Source organism: Thalia democratica, chromosome 1, assembly GCF_965202585.1.
Source record: "Thalia democratica chromosome 1, ktThaDemo2.hap1.1, whole genome shotgun sequence".
Classification (NCBI taxonomy): domain Eukaryota; kingdom Metazoa; phylum Chordata; class Thaliacea; order Salpida; family Salpidae; genus Thalia; species Thalia democratica.
In genome coordinates, this window is record NC_139165.1 from 54579059 (window position 1) to 54590675 (window position 11617).

General features: G+C 26.5%; 1 protein-coding gene across 2 annotated transcripts; it reads left to right on the top strand.

Annotated features, from left to right (window-relative positions):
- Positions 1 to 444: 444 nt before the first annotated feature.
- On the top strand, positions 445 to 10735 carry LOC145848323 (EF-hand domain-containing protein D2-like). 2 transcript variants are annotated; one of them, XM_082954226.1, is made up of 6 exons: positions 445 to 628; positions 1664 to 1789; positions 2125 to 2272; positions 8395 to 8526; positions 10025 to 10198; positions 10261 to 10735. In XM_082954226.1, the coding sequence occupies exons 1-5, from the start codon at positions 465 to 467 to the stop codon at positions 10154 to 10156; spliced, it is 702 nt and encodes a 233-aa protein (XP_082810352.1). In that variant the 5' UTR covers positions 445 to 464; the 3' UTR covers positions 10157 to 10198; positions 10261 to 10735. The 2 variants fall into 2 exon arrangements, with proteins under 2 accessions (XP_082810352.1, XP_082810163.1); XM_082954037.1 differs by having other exon boundaries at positions 10025 to 10735.
- The last annotated feature ends 882 nt before the right edge of the window (positions 10736 to 11617 follow it).

The following is an 11617-nucleotide window of genomic DNA, read 5'->3' on the forward strand; positions in this document are numbered from 1 at the left end:
TAGACATTTATTTGTTTTTAAAATATATTTGAATCTATATCTAATTAAACTTTTTTACATAGTTCTAGTATATAATGTTTTAAACTGATAGTTTTATAGTCTACTTTGTAATTTTCTCAAGCTTCATAAATTTTAAGATTGTTACAGTTTAATCTTAGTATTTCCACTTTGTTCTTAATGTACTTTAAGGTTTATCTATTTTTGCTTATTAAATAACTTTTAAACTTTCAGAGTTGACTCCTAAATTCTTTAAGAGAAGTATTTATATACTTATTTAATAATAAATTAAACAACAATTTTTTACAGCTGTTTCATATATAAGATATTTAAATCTCATATAATCATATATATATATATATTTATAATAACAACTTAACTTTTTTTATATAATTTGTATAAATCTCTGCTTTTTAAATATTACATGTTTTTTTTTTGTTTAGAACTTAATTTTTCTTACTTTAAGTATGTCTGAAACAAATGAACTAGCTGCCAGACTAGCAAGGAGAAGAAAAATAAATGAAGGTGAAGAAATAGCTCCTACAGAAAATATTACTCCAGTAGTTAGTGAACAAAATGAAAAATCAACCACAGATAATGCAGATAATGAACTGGCTATGAAACTGCAAAGGTTTTCCTACTTAACACTTATACTAGTTTTTAATGATCAGTCTCGTAGACAGATAAAAGTAATATTTTAATAATAATACAAGGTTGCCACACACTCAGGATAACTCGGATATTATTTAATTGTAAAAATCTCAGGATGACTCATGATATTATGTTTTTTTTTAATCAGGCTGACTCGGGATAGTTTTTTTTTTTTTAACTCAGGATATTTTTAAAATTAGTTTAATAATCTCAGGACAGATTTTCTATAGACCTTGAGATTTAGTTGATTCAGTTTCATTATGCTGTTATTATACCATTTATACCATTATATAACCAATTTTAATTAAAAACCTGATTTTTATTAGTTTTGAAACCCTTATATAATTTTTTTTTGCCTTGTGGCTAGCTTTTCTTTACTTATAGATACAACATTGTAGTTTTTATTTTAAATCTGAAATAAATATTTATCATGATTTGAATTTTTGTTAAACAGAAACACTCGTAGAGATATACTACCATTGTTACAATAAATTATCAACAAACTTTTTAAACTTCAAATAATATGAATTTTAAGCATTAAATTGAATATTTGTAAACAGTATTTCTCATTAGTTTAGCAAACATTCAATATAGAAGCAACTTTACCTGGTTTTTTCTTTTATTATTTAGAAGAAACCTGAACAGGTGGTGTAAGTAGTTTGCACCAGAGGAAAAATAAAATTATAACAATTTTTAAAAACTCAGGATGACTCAGTACAGTTTTTTTTAAATCAACGACTGATAATGCTGAAAATATCATGTTAAAATTTGGTAAATATGTATAATACAACACTTACTTTTCTAAATACAATTGTTTTTTTTCACTGGTTTTAAACTACGTTAAAAAAGTTAAGATTACCTATGTAAAACAATTGGTTAAAATTGTGCAAATCTATGAAGTTTGTGATGTGAAAATGGTAAGTCTTAGTTCAAGTTATTTAGATTAAATTAAAAACACTAAAGTTAGCGTAAATGTATTAATTCTAAAAATATAAAAATGTTTAATATTTTGTAGGCAAGGAAACATAAATGATGGCACAGAGCAACCTTTCAAAAGCACAAATACAGTTTTCAATCCTAACACCGAATTCAAAGAATTTTCTCTTAAGCAACTTAGAGAATTCAAAAAAATGTTTCTTAAGTATGTCAAATGTTTATAAGGATTGTAAAACTTTTATTAATACAAAAAAATTGTATGTGTTGAAGTTGTCTAAATGGTAAATTTTGAAACACAACTATTCAAATAAGGAATTGGTCTACAGAAACAGTTGTTTAAAAAAATATTAGTCATTATTCATTCATAAACTTTAAAACTAGTTTTTTTTAACATTGGGAATTAGTACTTCTTCAACTTTTATAGCTCCGTCGAAGTGTGTTAACTTTGTAACACACAGAAACATGTGTTAGTTTATTAAAGAAAGATTATTGTGTAAATTTATTATTTTTTGTTTCCATAAGCAGCCATTTTTTTCCTAGGTATGATTCTGGCAGAGATGGTTTTATTGATATAATGGAGCTTAAGTACATGATGGAGAAATTAGAAGCCCCCCAGACCCACTTGGGTTTAAAAGGTATGATCAAAGAAGTAGATGAAGATAATGATGGAAAAATTAGCTATAGAGAGGTTAGTAGATTTCTTTCAATTGTTTTGTTATTCTATAATTAAAAAAAAAATATTTCATAATCATATTATAATAAAAAAATTTCTTTTATTTAAAAAAATAAATTCTACTCGTGTAAAAAAAGCTAGTTGTTTTCTTAAAGTAGCAAGTTAATTGTTTTCAGTAGCTTTTTTTTAAGTTTTTAAGAAGTTATGGTTTCTTAGTATTTCAAATTCTTAAAAAATAATATCAAGCTTAAAAGCATGGTTTTTTGACATTATGGTAAAACAATAATATATCTAGTTATAAACTTGATTAAGTATAAATAGTCTGGTTTACTATTTGGTTATTTTTACAATTAGAAATTTTTTTACATAGTACTATTACTTATTATATTTGAAATTTTTAAAGCTTAAAGAAATAATAGACATACTATAAAAATAGTGTTTTAAAAACTTTATGAAAACACTTTACTTAACTGCAACACTAATTTTTTTGACTATAGAAGGGATTATGCATTTAATAAGAAATGATTTTGCTTTGTATAAAAGATCTGAGCATGATTAATAAGATGTTAGTTATAAAATATAAAAGTATCTAGTGATCTCGAGTTATAGTCAATTTTGTCATAAGCTTTCCGTTACAGTATGGCTCATAATTTTTTCATTGATACTATCTTTGAATTTTAAAAATTTGGTTTATATTAGTCTATCACTTATATTTTTAAGAAACTTAAACTGTAACTGTCAAAGATTTTATTTTTGCTATTAGTAAAATATGTATAGTTGATTTTTTATATAAGTATAGATATTATGGTGTTTTGTTTTAAATTTTGTATGTAGTGATCTATATTTTTAAAACAAAGTTGAGCACAGTATATGTTAAATAATACAGAAGAAGTATAAACAGGGTTGTCACTTTACCTGGAATCCTAGAAAAACATGGAATTTGACAATTTAGGAAAAAAAACCTGGAATTTGAGAAATTTTGAAAATAAACTGGAAAAACCTAGAATTTTGAACAAAAATCACTAAAAAAATCTGGAAAACTGTGGATTTTTAACAATTTTCACATGTTCAGTAGAAAAATTTCGATTTGTCTCAAAAAATCTATCATATAAATTAAAAATTTTGTCATCATCAAATTTTTTTATATTAAAAAACATATTCAAAGTAGCTTTACAGTATCTTTTCAATGTTTTTATACTATTTAACACAGTTTCTTACCCTAAACTTAACTTTAAGCTATAAACAGACCCAAAAATGTGTACTTTTGAAAACCTGGAAAAAAATTGAAAAACATGGAAAAAATTTTGAAAAAGCGAGTGGCAACCCTGGTATAAAGTATTGTCTCTTTTGTTTAAAATATCTTTTTTAAATTATGCACATTGAAGCAAAATCTCTTTTTTATAAGTAATATTGTCTAAAATGTATATTACAACTAGTGATGTACCGGACCCACAATTTCGGGTCCGGCCGGACCCGGATCCGGACTTTTTTTTCAAGTTAGAATCCGGCCGGAACCGGACCCGGACTTTTTTTTCAAATTAGAATCCGGCCGGAACCGGACCCGGACTTTTTTCTCAAATTAGAATCCGGCCGGAACCGGACCCGGACTTTTTTCTCAAATTAGAATCCGGCCGGAACCGGATCCGGACTTTTTTTTCAAATTAGAATCCGGCCGGATCCGGATATCAGACAAAAATGGCAATATCCGGCCGGACCCGGATAGTGAGTCCGCTACATCACTAGTATAAACTAGCCTGAGTCAGAATGAGGTTTTTAAAAACTGAGAAAAAAGAACTTTAATCTAATAATAAGTAAAACAGCTAGCCACAAGGTTTACAAATTTAGGTGTTATTTACAATTAAAAATCTGAAATCAAGTTCTTGAACAAAATACACTAGAAAATTACCAAATATTGAAAACTGGATCAGCTCAAACTCATTCAAAATTTAAACGAAAACTAGCCTGAGTTTTTATAAAAAACTAAACTAGCTTGAGGCAGTCCACGATTTTCTAAAATTTTTAAACTAGCAGGGTTGCCACTGTTTAAGTCAATAAAACTAGCTAGAGTGAGTATAAACAAGCCTGAGTCAGAATGAGGTTTTTAAAAACTGAAAAAATACTTTAATCTAATAATCAGTAGAACAGCTAGCAAAGATTGACGATTTAATAGTAAATTTGTGGACTGATTGTGGTACACTTAACTTATTAGTACTACCCATCATAATTAAATCCTACCTTATTTAATTAATATCTAACAAATACTAAATTCTAACTGAGACTACTTTCTATAATCAGACAGGACAGTTTTGATTGATGAATCTTTTATATAAAACACAACAAGAAATACTAGCATATACAAAACTTTTAATTACTTTGGTAGCACTTTAAAAACTGGAAGCTATTTAAATCTATATAAAAAGACTTAAAACAATAAACCAGTGGTTCCCAACCTTTTTGATGCCCCGCACCCTAAATTCTCTTAATTTGATTTCGCACCCCTAACATTATATGCTATAATTATTTATTAATAATTTGATTATAAAATCATTGGTTTTATTAATTAATAATTTGCATTTTAATTTTTATAATAGTGTACTGTATTATGAAAAATTAAATACTTGGAAATTCATAAAACATAGCAAACTATATTCGAACAAGTTTTATCTATTTTTTATTAGGTAGAAAACATCAGCTGTTCTTAAGCTTATTAAAAGTTTAATTTTCAAAAACAATTAGCAGCTAGGAATTTTCAAAATAATAAAGGTTTGAGTTAAGATTTTAAAAATTTAAAAGATATTTAGTCTTCAATTGTAAAAAGATATGTATGTATAAAAGCAAATACAAAAATGTTTGCATGCTTACAACATAAATAAAAAAAGTAGATGGAAAAAGGTAAACTATTTAGGTTCAAAAAAGGAACGAATGGAAATAAAATTGATGCATTGAATACTTTTGCAGATCTATTAAAATTAGTTTCACTAAAGCTAAAACAAGTTTTTTTAAATTGTATAACATACAGTAATTGCTGTGAACTTTACATTTTACTGATGTTAAATATTTAAGCACCACTTTCTGCACAACTAATCTTAATAAACGATTACATTATAAATGTAATATACTTAACAGAACCTGTTCTTAACAGCTAATAAAAAACCTGATGAAAATACTAAATTTTATCTAAGTAATTCAACTAAAATAGATGCGAGCTCATAAATTGTTTTAAATAATTAATGGCCATTTATGAAAATAAAATATTTAAAGAATAGATGATTACAATTCACAGGTGTTAAACTTTAAGAAAGCTTTACTGAAATGTTAATTCTAAACTAACAGCTATTAAATGAAATTAATAAAATGAATATACTTCTAGAAAAGCGCTCTTGCTCTAGACGTATTAATAAAATAAATTTATTCAGAAAATTAGCGCCAACTTCTTTTTATAAAAAAATGTACTTTTCAACTTTATAAACTTTATCAGAGAGTGAAAATCTCCTTATTTATAATTCAAAAATTAAAAGCCATCTCGCACCCCCATGGGGTGCGAGCACCCCTGGTTGGGAACCCCTGCAATAAACTAAAAATTAAATAAAACTTATAGTAAAAAAGAAACTATAAAATTTTTAATAAACTCAAAAACTATAAACCTGGCTTAAATATGTAAACAATTAAACACCAGTTGAAATATTTACTTTTAAAACAAAACACTACTTACAATAAGCATTAACAAAAAAGTTCAAGATATTTTGTTGCTTCAAGCTGCACACCAAACTAACTAACTGCTTACATATAAGCTGTCTGTCATGTTCTGATGTTTTGTTGCATCAGTATTTAGTTTGAAACATTTCGTAATATGGTTCTCATTGGCTCGTACATTCAACCGTATTAACTTTAAATATTCTCTGAGCTCAACTTTAAACAATAAATAATGCAAGTATTCATTCCAAAATTTTCAATTTTACAACATATGTAAAGAGTTGCATTTCTGAAATGTTTATTTCATAGTTTAAATGTAAACAAATGTAAATTAGTCACGTGTACAAAATGAGCCATTCACGGTAGGTGTTTAATTTTAACTGTCGAAAATGACTCTTATTAATTTACACAGGGTTTGTTTTTGAAAAAATACTTTTCAGTATACTTTTTTTTACTAACTAGATCCGGGTCCGGCCGGATCTCTGTTAGGATCCGGCCGGACCCGGATCCGGACTTTTTTTTTCAAATTAGAATCCGGCCGGAACCGGATCCGGACTTTCTTTTCAATTTAGAATCCGGCCGGAACCGGATCCGGACTTTTTTTTTCAAATTAGAGTCCGGCCGGATCCGGATATCAGACAAAAATGGCAATATCCGGCCGGACCCGGATAGTGAGTCCGGTACATCACTAATTACAACTGATGCTTTTACTTAAGTAAATATGTTAAGGTTAAGTAACTTTTTAAAAATATTGCCCTAAAAACTAGAAAAGATATGATTTTAGTTGTTCCATTAGAAATTTATTATACTTTTAGAATTTTGACTATAAAAACTAAGAAAAATAATTGAATAAACATAAATTACTATAAAAAGAGATGTAGACTAAAGAAGTTTTGTTATAGAAGTTATGTTTTGAAAATTTTTTGATGCGTAAAAATTTAAATGTTAAAAAATATCAAAATTAAACTTTTTCTAAACATTACTGTTTAACAATAGGATTTTGTGTATAAATGTTATAAGTAGAAACTAAATGTTAGATTGTTTTTGTATTCAAATAGGATGTAGTTTATTATGATGGTATATTTATAAAATATACTGGTAGTTTTTTAAAACCTTTAAAAGTGAAGCTCACCTTAAAACTTTCATTTAGGTTGATGTTATCTAACACGTCAGAAAAAATTACTTTGATAATTTTTATGAATAAGCAAGCTAAATAAAAATTAACGTCATAAAATTTTGTGCGTAATGTTATTTCCGTGTCTAATAAACTATTTATCTTAGTTTTTTTTAGTAATTTTATACAAGTTGAAAATGTTTATTTAGTTTTGAAATGTTTGTCAAACTGTTATAAATATAGGTTAATTAATTACAAGATTTTAACAATACTAATTCAGTTTTCACATAACTTTTAGTTATAAAATAAATAGTTTTTTGTGTATTTTAGGGTGCTTTTTAAAGTGCCATCTTTGAGTTTTCAGCTGAAAGTTATATTTCATGTTGTAATTATATCACAAACACCTTGTACAACATTTATCTGATTTGAAAAAACCAACATAGAAGCTATATTTAATATTCTGAATACGTTAACTGTAAGTCCCAAAAAATGCATCCATGGAGTTTTTAGCTGAAAGTTGTTTTGGAAATTGTCTCAAATACACGTTGTGTAGAATTTAAGACGATATCAAGAAAGTTTCACAGAACATTTTTTGACTTTCTGTAGTTTATTTTATTTATAACTTTTTTTTTAATTAATAAGTTCTTCCGTGAAACTTTCTTAAAAATTTTCAAATCCCGCACACTTTGTAATTGTGATAATTTTCGTATGTAAAACACTTTTCAGCTAAAACTTCTAATGTCGCATTTTTTGGGTCTTCTACAGTTTACATTGGTGTTGTTTTCAGAAAATCAAACTTAGGCTAGTTTTTAATGATTTTGACTTTTTGTTCTTTGCTTTAATGAGCAGTAACTTAGTATATTTTGTATGTTAAAGTTTATATACTTAACTGCAATAAAAATTGATGCTTTTATCGATTAAAATATATGAGTGTTAAATTTTTAGTAAGTGTTTTTTTATTTTGATCATACCAATTCGATCATCAGACCACACGCTTTTGGTAGACTGAGACCTGTGTTTTGTTCTTATTGAAACTTGTCAGTCAGCTGTAACCGAAATCCAGGCTTTCGCCGTTGTTTTGTTTGTTTTCTTTACAGAATTAAAGATTGACAATAGTATTTTTATTTCCATAATATATCATTTTTTTAGTGTAAATGCCAGCCTTTATTAAAATATTAAAGCTAAATTATATCTGTCAGTAATATTTGAATCAGATGTAGACAACAAACTTTTCATTTTAGTATCTTGAAAGTCTGTTTGTTTTCTGGATTATAATTTACTTTTTGGATACCTTGTTAAGATATTTACACTCCTTATTTTATTTTTCCAGTTTCTTCTCATTTTTCGAAAGGCTTCATTGGGAGAGTTGCAAATTGACGGGTTGAAGAAACTAGCTGAACTTTCAGAAATTGATGTGGGTGCTGAAGGTGTTGGTGGAGCCAAGAACTTCTTCGAAGCAAAAGTGAGCATTAGAATGTTAACTAATTTCGTTTAATTTATCTGTGTTATTAAAGAATTTCTACTGTGTACCAGGGATGTAGCTTGAACAAATCTGCCGCCTGTAAATTCTCTAAAAATAATACCAATTAGGTTATATATAATGATTTGAACAAAAAACATAATAGCGTGTTTACCAGCTCCTTAGGATAATAAGGGCTAATTAAGAAATTATAGAAAACGCTAGGTGCTTTAGTCGAGTAGTTGTTTTTTCAAAACTACAACTACTTAAAAAATATATTTTAATTTTAAATCAAGCCAGCTTTTCATACAATATAAATTAAATAAGGATCAATATTTTACTAGATGTTTTTGTAACGTTTATGAAATATTAAAAAGACATACCATTTTACTGTAAAATATATACTATCAAGCCTCGTTTATAGAACTAGAACCTTTAAATTTTGTTTGAATCTAAACATACGCATTTGTATCAAAAATCTTGGTTTGTATATATATATATAAAAAGGTTTATTTCAAGATGTAAAACTCAAATGACTCGAGTTTCGTGCTTATGCACTCATCAGCTTCAAAACAAGTTTAAAATAAGGCACAAAACAAAACACACAAATGAAAGTTGAAAAATTTAGCATAAATAGATTATGACGTAATTTTGAAACTATCAAAAGTCATGCAAAACGGCGTGTGCAAAAATTGATGTAACGTTAAAAGGCGTTAAGTCCTGGAGATTCTGAAAAGCTAAGCTTATCGGAATATATACCACAGATGTTTTTGTGTCAAAACTTGTAGTTGAAATAAAGTTTTGACACAAAAACATCTGTGGTATATGTATATATATATACAATTTTTTCTATGTTACTGACAATATTTAGTTGCATTTCGCTGCATTTTAAAAGCAAATAAAATGTTGTTTTGCAATAAAACTATACAATAAGTTTTACCACTATTAGTTTTATTGCAATTATGTCCAAGGTGATATTATAAATTTATATAAGATAAGCTAGATTTATTTTAAATTGCAAATCTGCGATTTTATTGGTTTATTTTAATTTTAATTTAAGGCTATTTATTTACAAGAAAAACTTAAGTTATATAAAAATAGTTGTTGTCTCTTTTTTCATTTTTTAATGATGTTTCTTTGTTTGCTTTTTCAATTTCAAACTTTTTTAAGTTACATAGTTTGCAAGTCCTGTTATTACTTGGTTTTGATTTGGTTGGGTATAGTGTTTCCCATTGTAAAATTTTTTTTTTCATGTTTTATAATTTCTTTATGTAATATAATATTTCTGTGCTATAACTTTTTTTTTAAAGATTTTTTGTCGTTCTTGTATCTATCTCAAACTGCTATACTACTTCACCTATGTTAATTTTTGTTGGTTTTTATGTTTTTTTAAAGGCTAAAAAATAGGTTACTTTCAAATCAATGTTTTCCAATGTGTATTTAATATTATTATTTAGTAATAACTTTATAGAAAACATTATCTTATCAAGTACATTTATAGGTAAACAAGTTGAATGAAGGAAGCAAGTTTGAAGCTGAGATTTTGCAAGAGAGAGAAGAAAGGAAAAAGCAAGCAGAGGAAAAAAAAGCTCGCCAAGCAGCATTCAAGGAGAAAGCCAACATGTTCAAATAAGCTGTTTAATTGAGTATTACGATACATGATTTCTTCCAATAAGTTTGAATGGTTTTTAATTTTAATAGAAATAAGTGCCTCAGGATTTTTTTATTTTTTTACAGAAGCACAAAGTAAATTTTATCGACACTTATTAGTCTAGATGCACAAATTTTATTGAAGAGAACACAATGATTTACTCACTGTAACCTAAAACGTATGCAACTTTGAGTTATAGATGTTGTATCGTTCGGTTTTGTAATTAAATTGTCACTTTGTCTTCCTTAAATTTTAACTTATTTTCTACCATTCTTATTTTTCGTTTTATTTCTTAAAAATCATGCTAAATTTTGCACTTAAGTTTAGAAATATTATATATATATACAAGTAATTTGAGTACAATTTATAATGATACATAAGTTTTTATTGAAGAACTGCACCAATTTTAGTACTTCTATCAGAATGAGCTGATTTTTATTTCTCAAGTATTTCTACATTCGTATTTTACTCGCTTTATTTTAACTATAAAGCTGCCTACACAAATTACTTATTGTTTAAACTTGCTCTAACACATAAATCTTCAGTCAATAAATCGGTTCAAAATTACTTCCTGATTATCCTTAAATATCTTCTTTATTTTTATAGATTTAGTTGTTAATTTAATTTTTTTTTTAATATAAGCAAGCTAATATTATTTAAGCTAAAATTTGATACTTAAAAGTAGCTATCATTTTAAATTATAATTAAAAATAAGTCTATATTAATTATTTTCAAGAAGGTATTGATAAGTTTAAGTTGTATATATTGTTAACTGTATGTCCATGATATTTTTATCAAAATTATAAAACAGGAGTTGGCAAACTGAAGCCTCCTAGTTACTGTTAACCTTTAAATTTACTTGTTTAACATAAAAACTAAAGTATTTTGTGTTGAAGTTGTACAATTAGGACCTATTTTTCATAATTACTAGCTACTAGTGCTTAATTATCAAATTTTTGGTTTAAAAAGTTTTTTTTTTATTTTGCGGCCAACAAAAAACTTTTTTTGGAAAAACTGGCTTTAAATTATAAAATATAAATAAAGTAAATCCTCATGTAGAAAAAAACGAATAGGTTGAACTTTATTAGACGATAAGTTCTAAAGATCGAAGCAGGCAAAATCAATCAGAAGATCAAAACATTTTTGCAGTAAGTTACTTTTTTGACTGACTTGTTTCTCTGAGCTTTTAGAACACATAGACTAACTGATACATTCCAAGACCAGCTCGTAAGGGAAACACGATAAACAAATTAAGTTTTACTTACAGTAATAATACTTCTGTTTTAGTTTAAATTAAAGTTGCCCACAGGTGTGAATACTCTGCTATAATTGTACCTAAATAATACATGACTATCATTGAATTTTAAATAATGATGCTTAAGAAAAAAAAAAAGCCAAATATTAACCTTACTTAAATATTAGTAAATATCAAATTTAAACGAT

What these genes read in the sequence shown, in the direction of transcription:
- LOC145848323 (XM_082954037.1), top strand. Translation starts at nt 465, where the DNA reads ATGTCTGAAACAAATGAACTAGCTGCCAGACTAGCAAGGAGAAGAAAA. An exon ending in TTCAAAAAAATGTTTCTTAA is followed by an intron (nt 1,790 to 2,124) that starts GTATGTCAAATG and finishes TTTTTTTCCTAG; the next exon opens with GTATGATTCTGGCAGAGATG. An exon ending in AGAACTTCTTCGAAGCAAAA is followed by an intron (nt 8,527 to 10,024) that starts GTGAGCATTAGA and finishes GTACATTTATAG; the next exon opens with GTAAACAAGTTGAATGAAGG.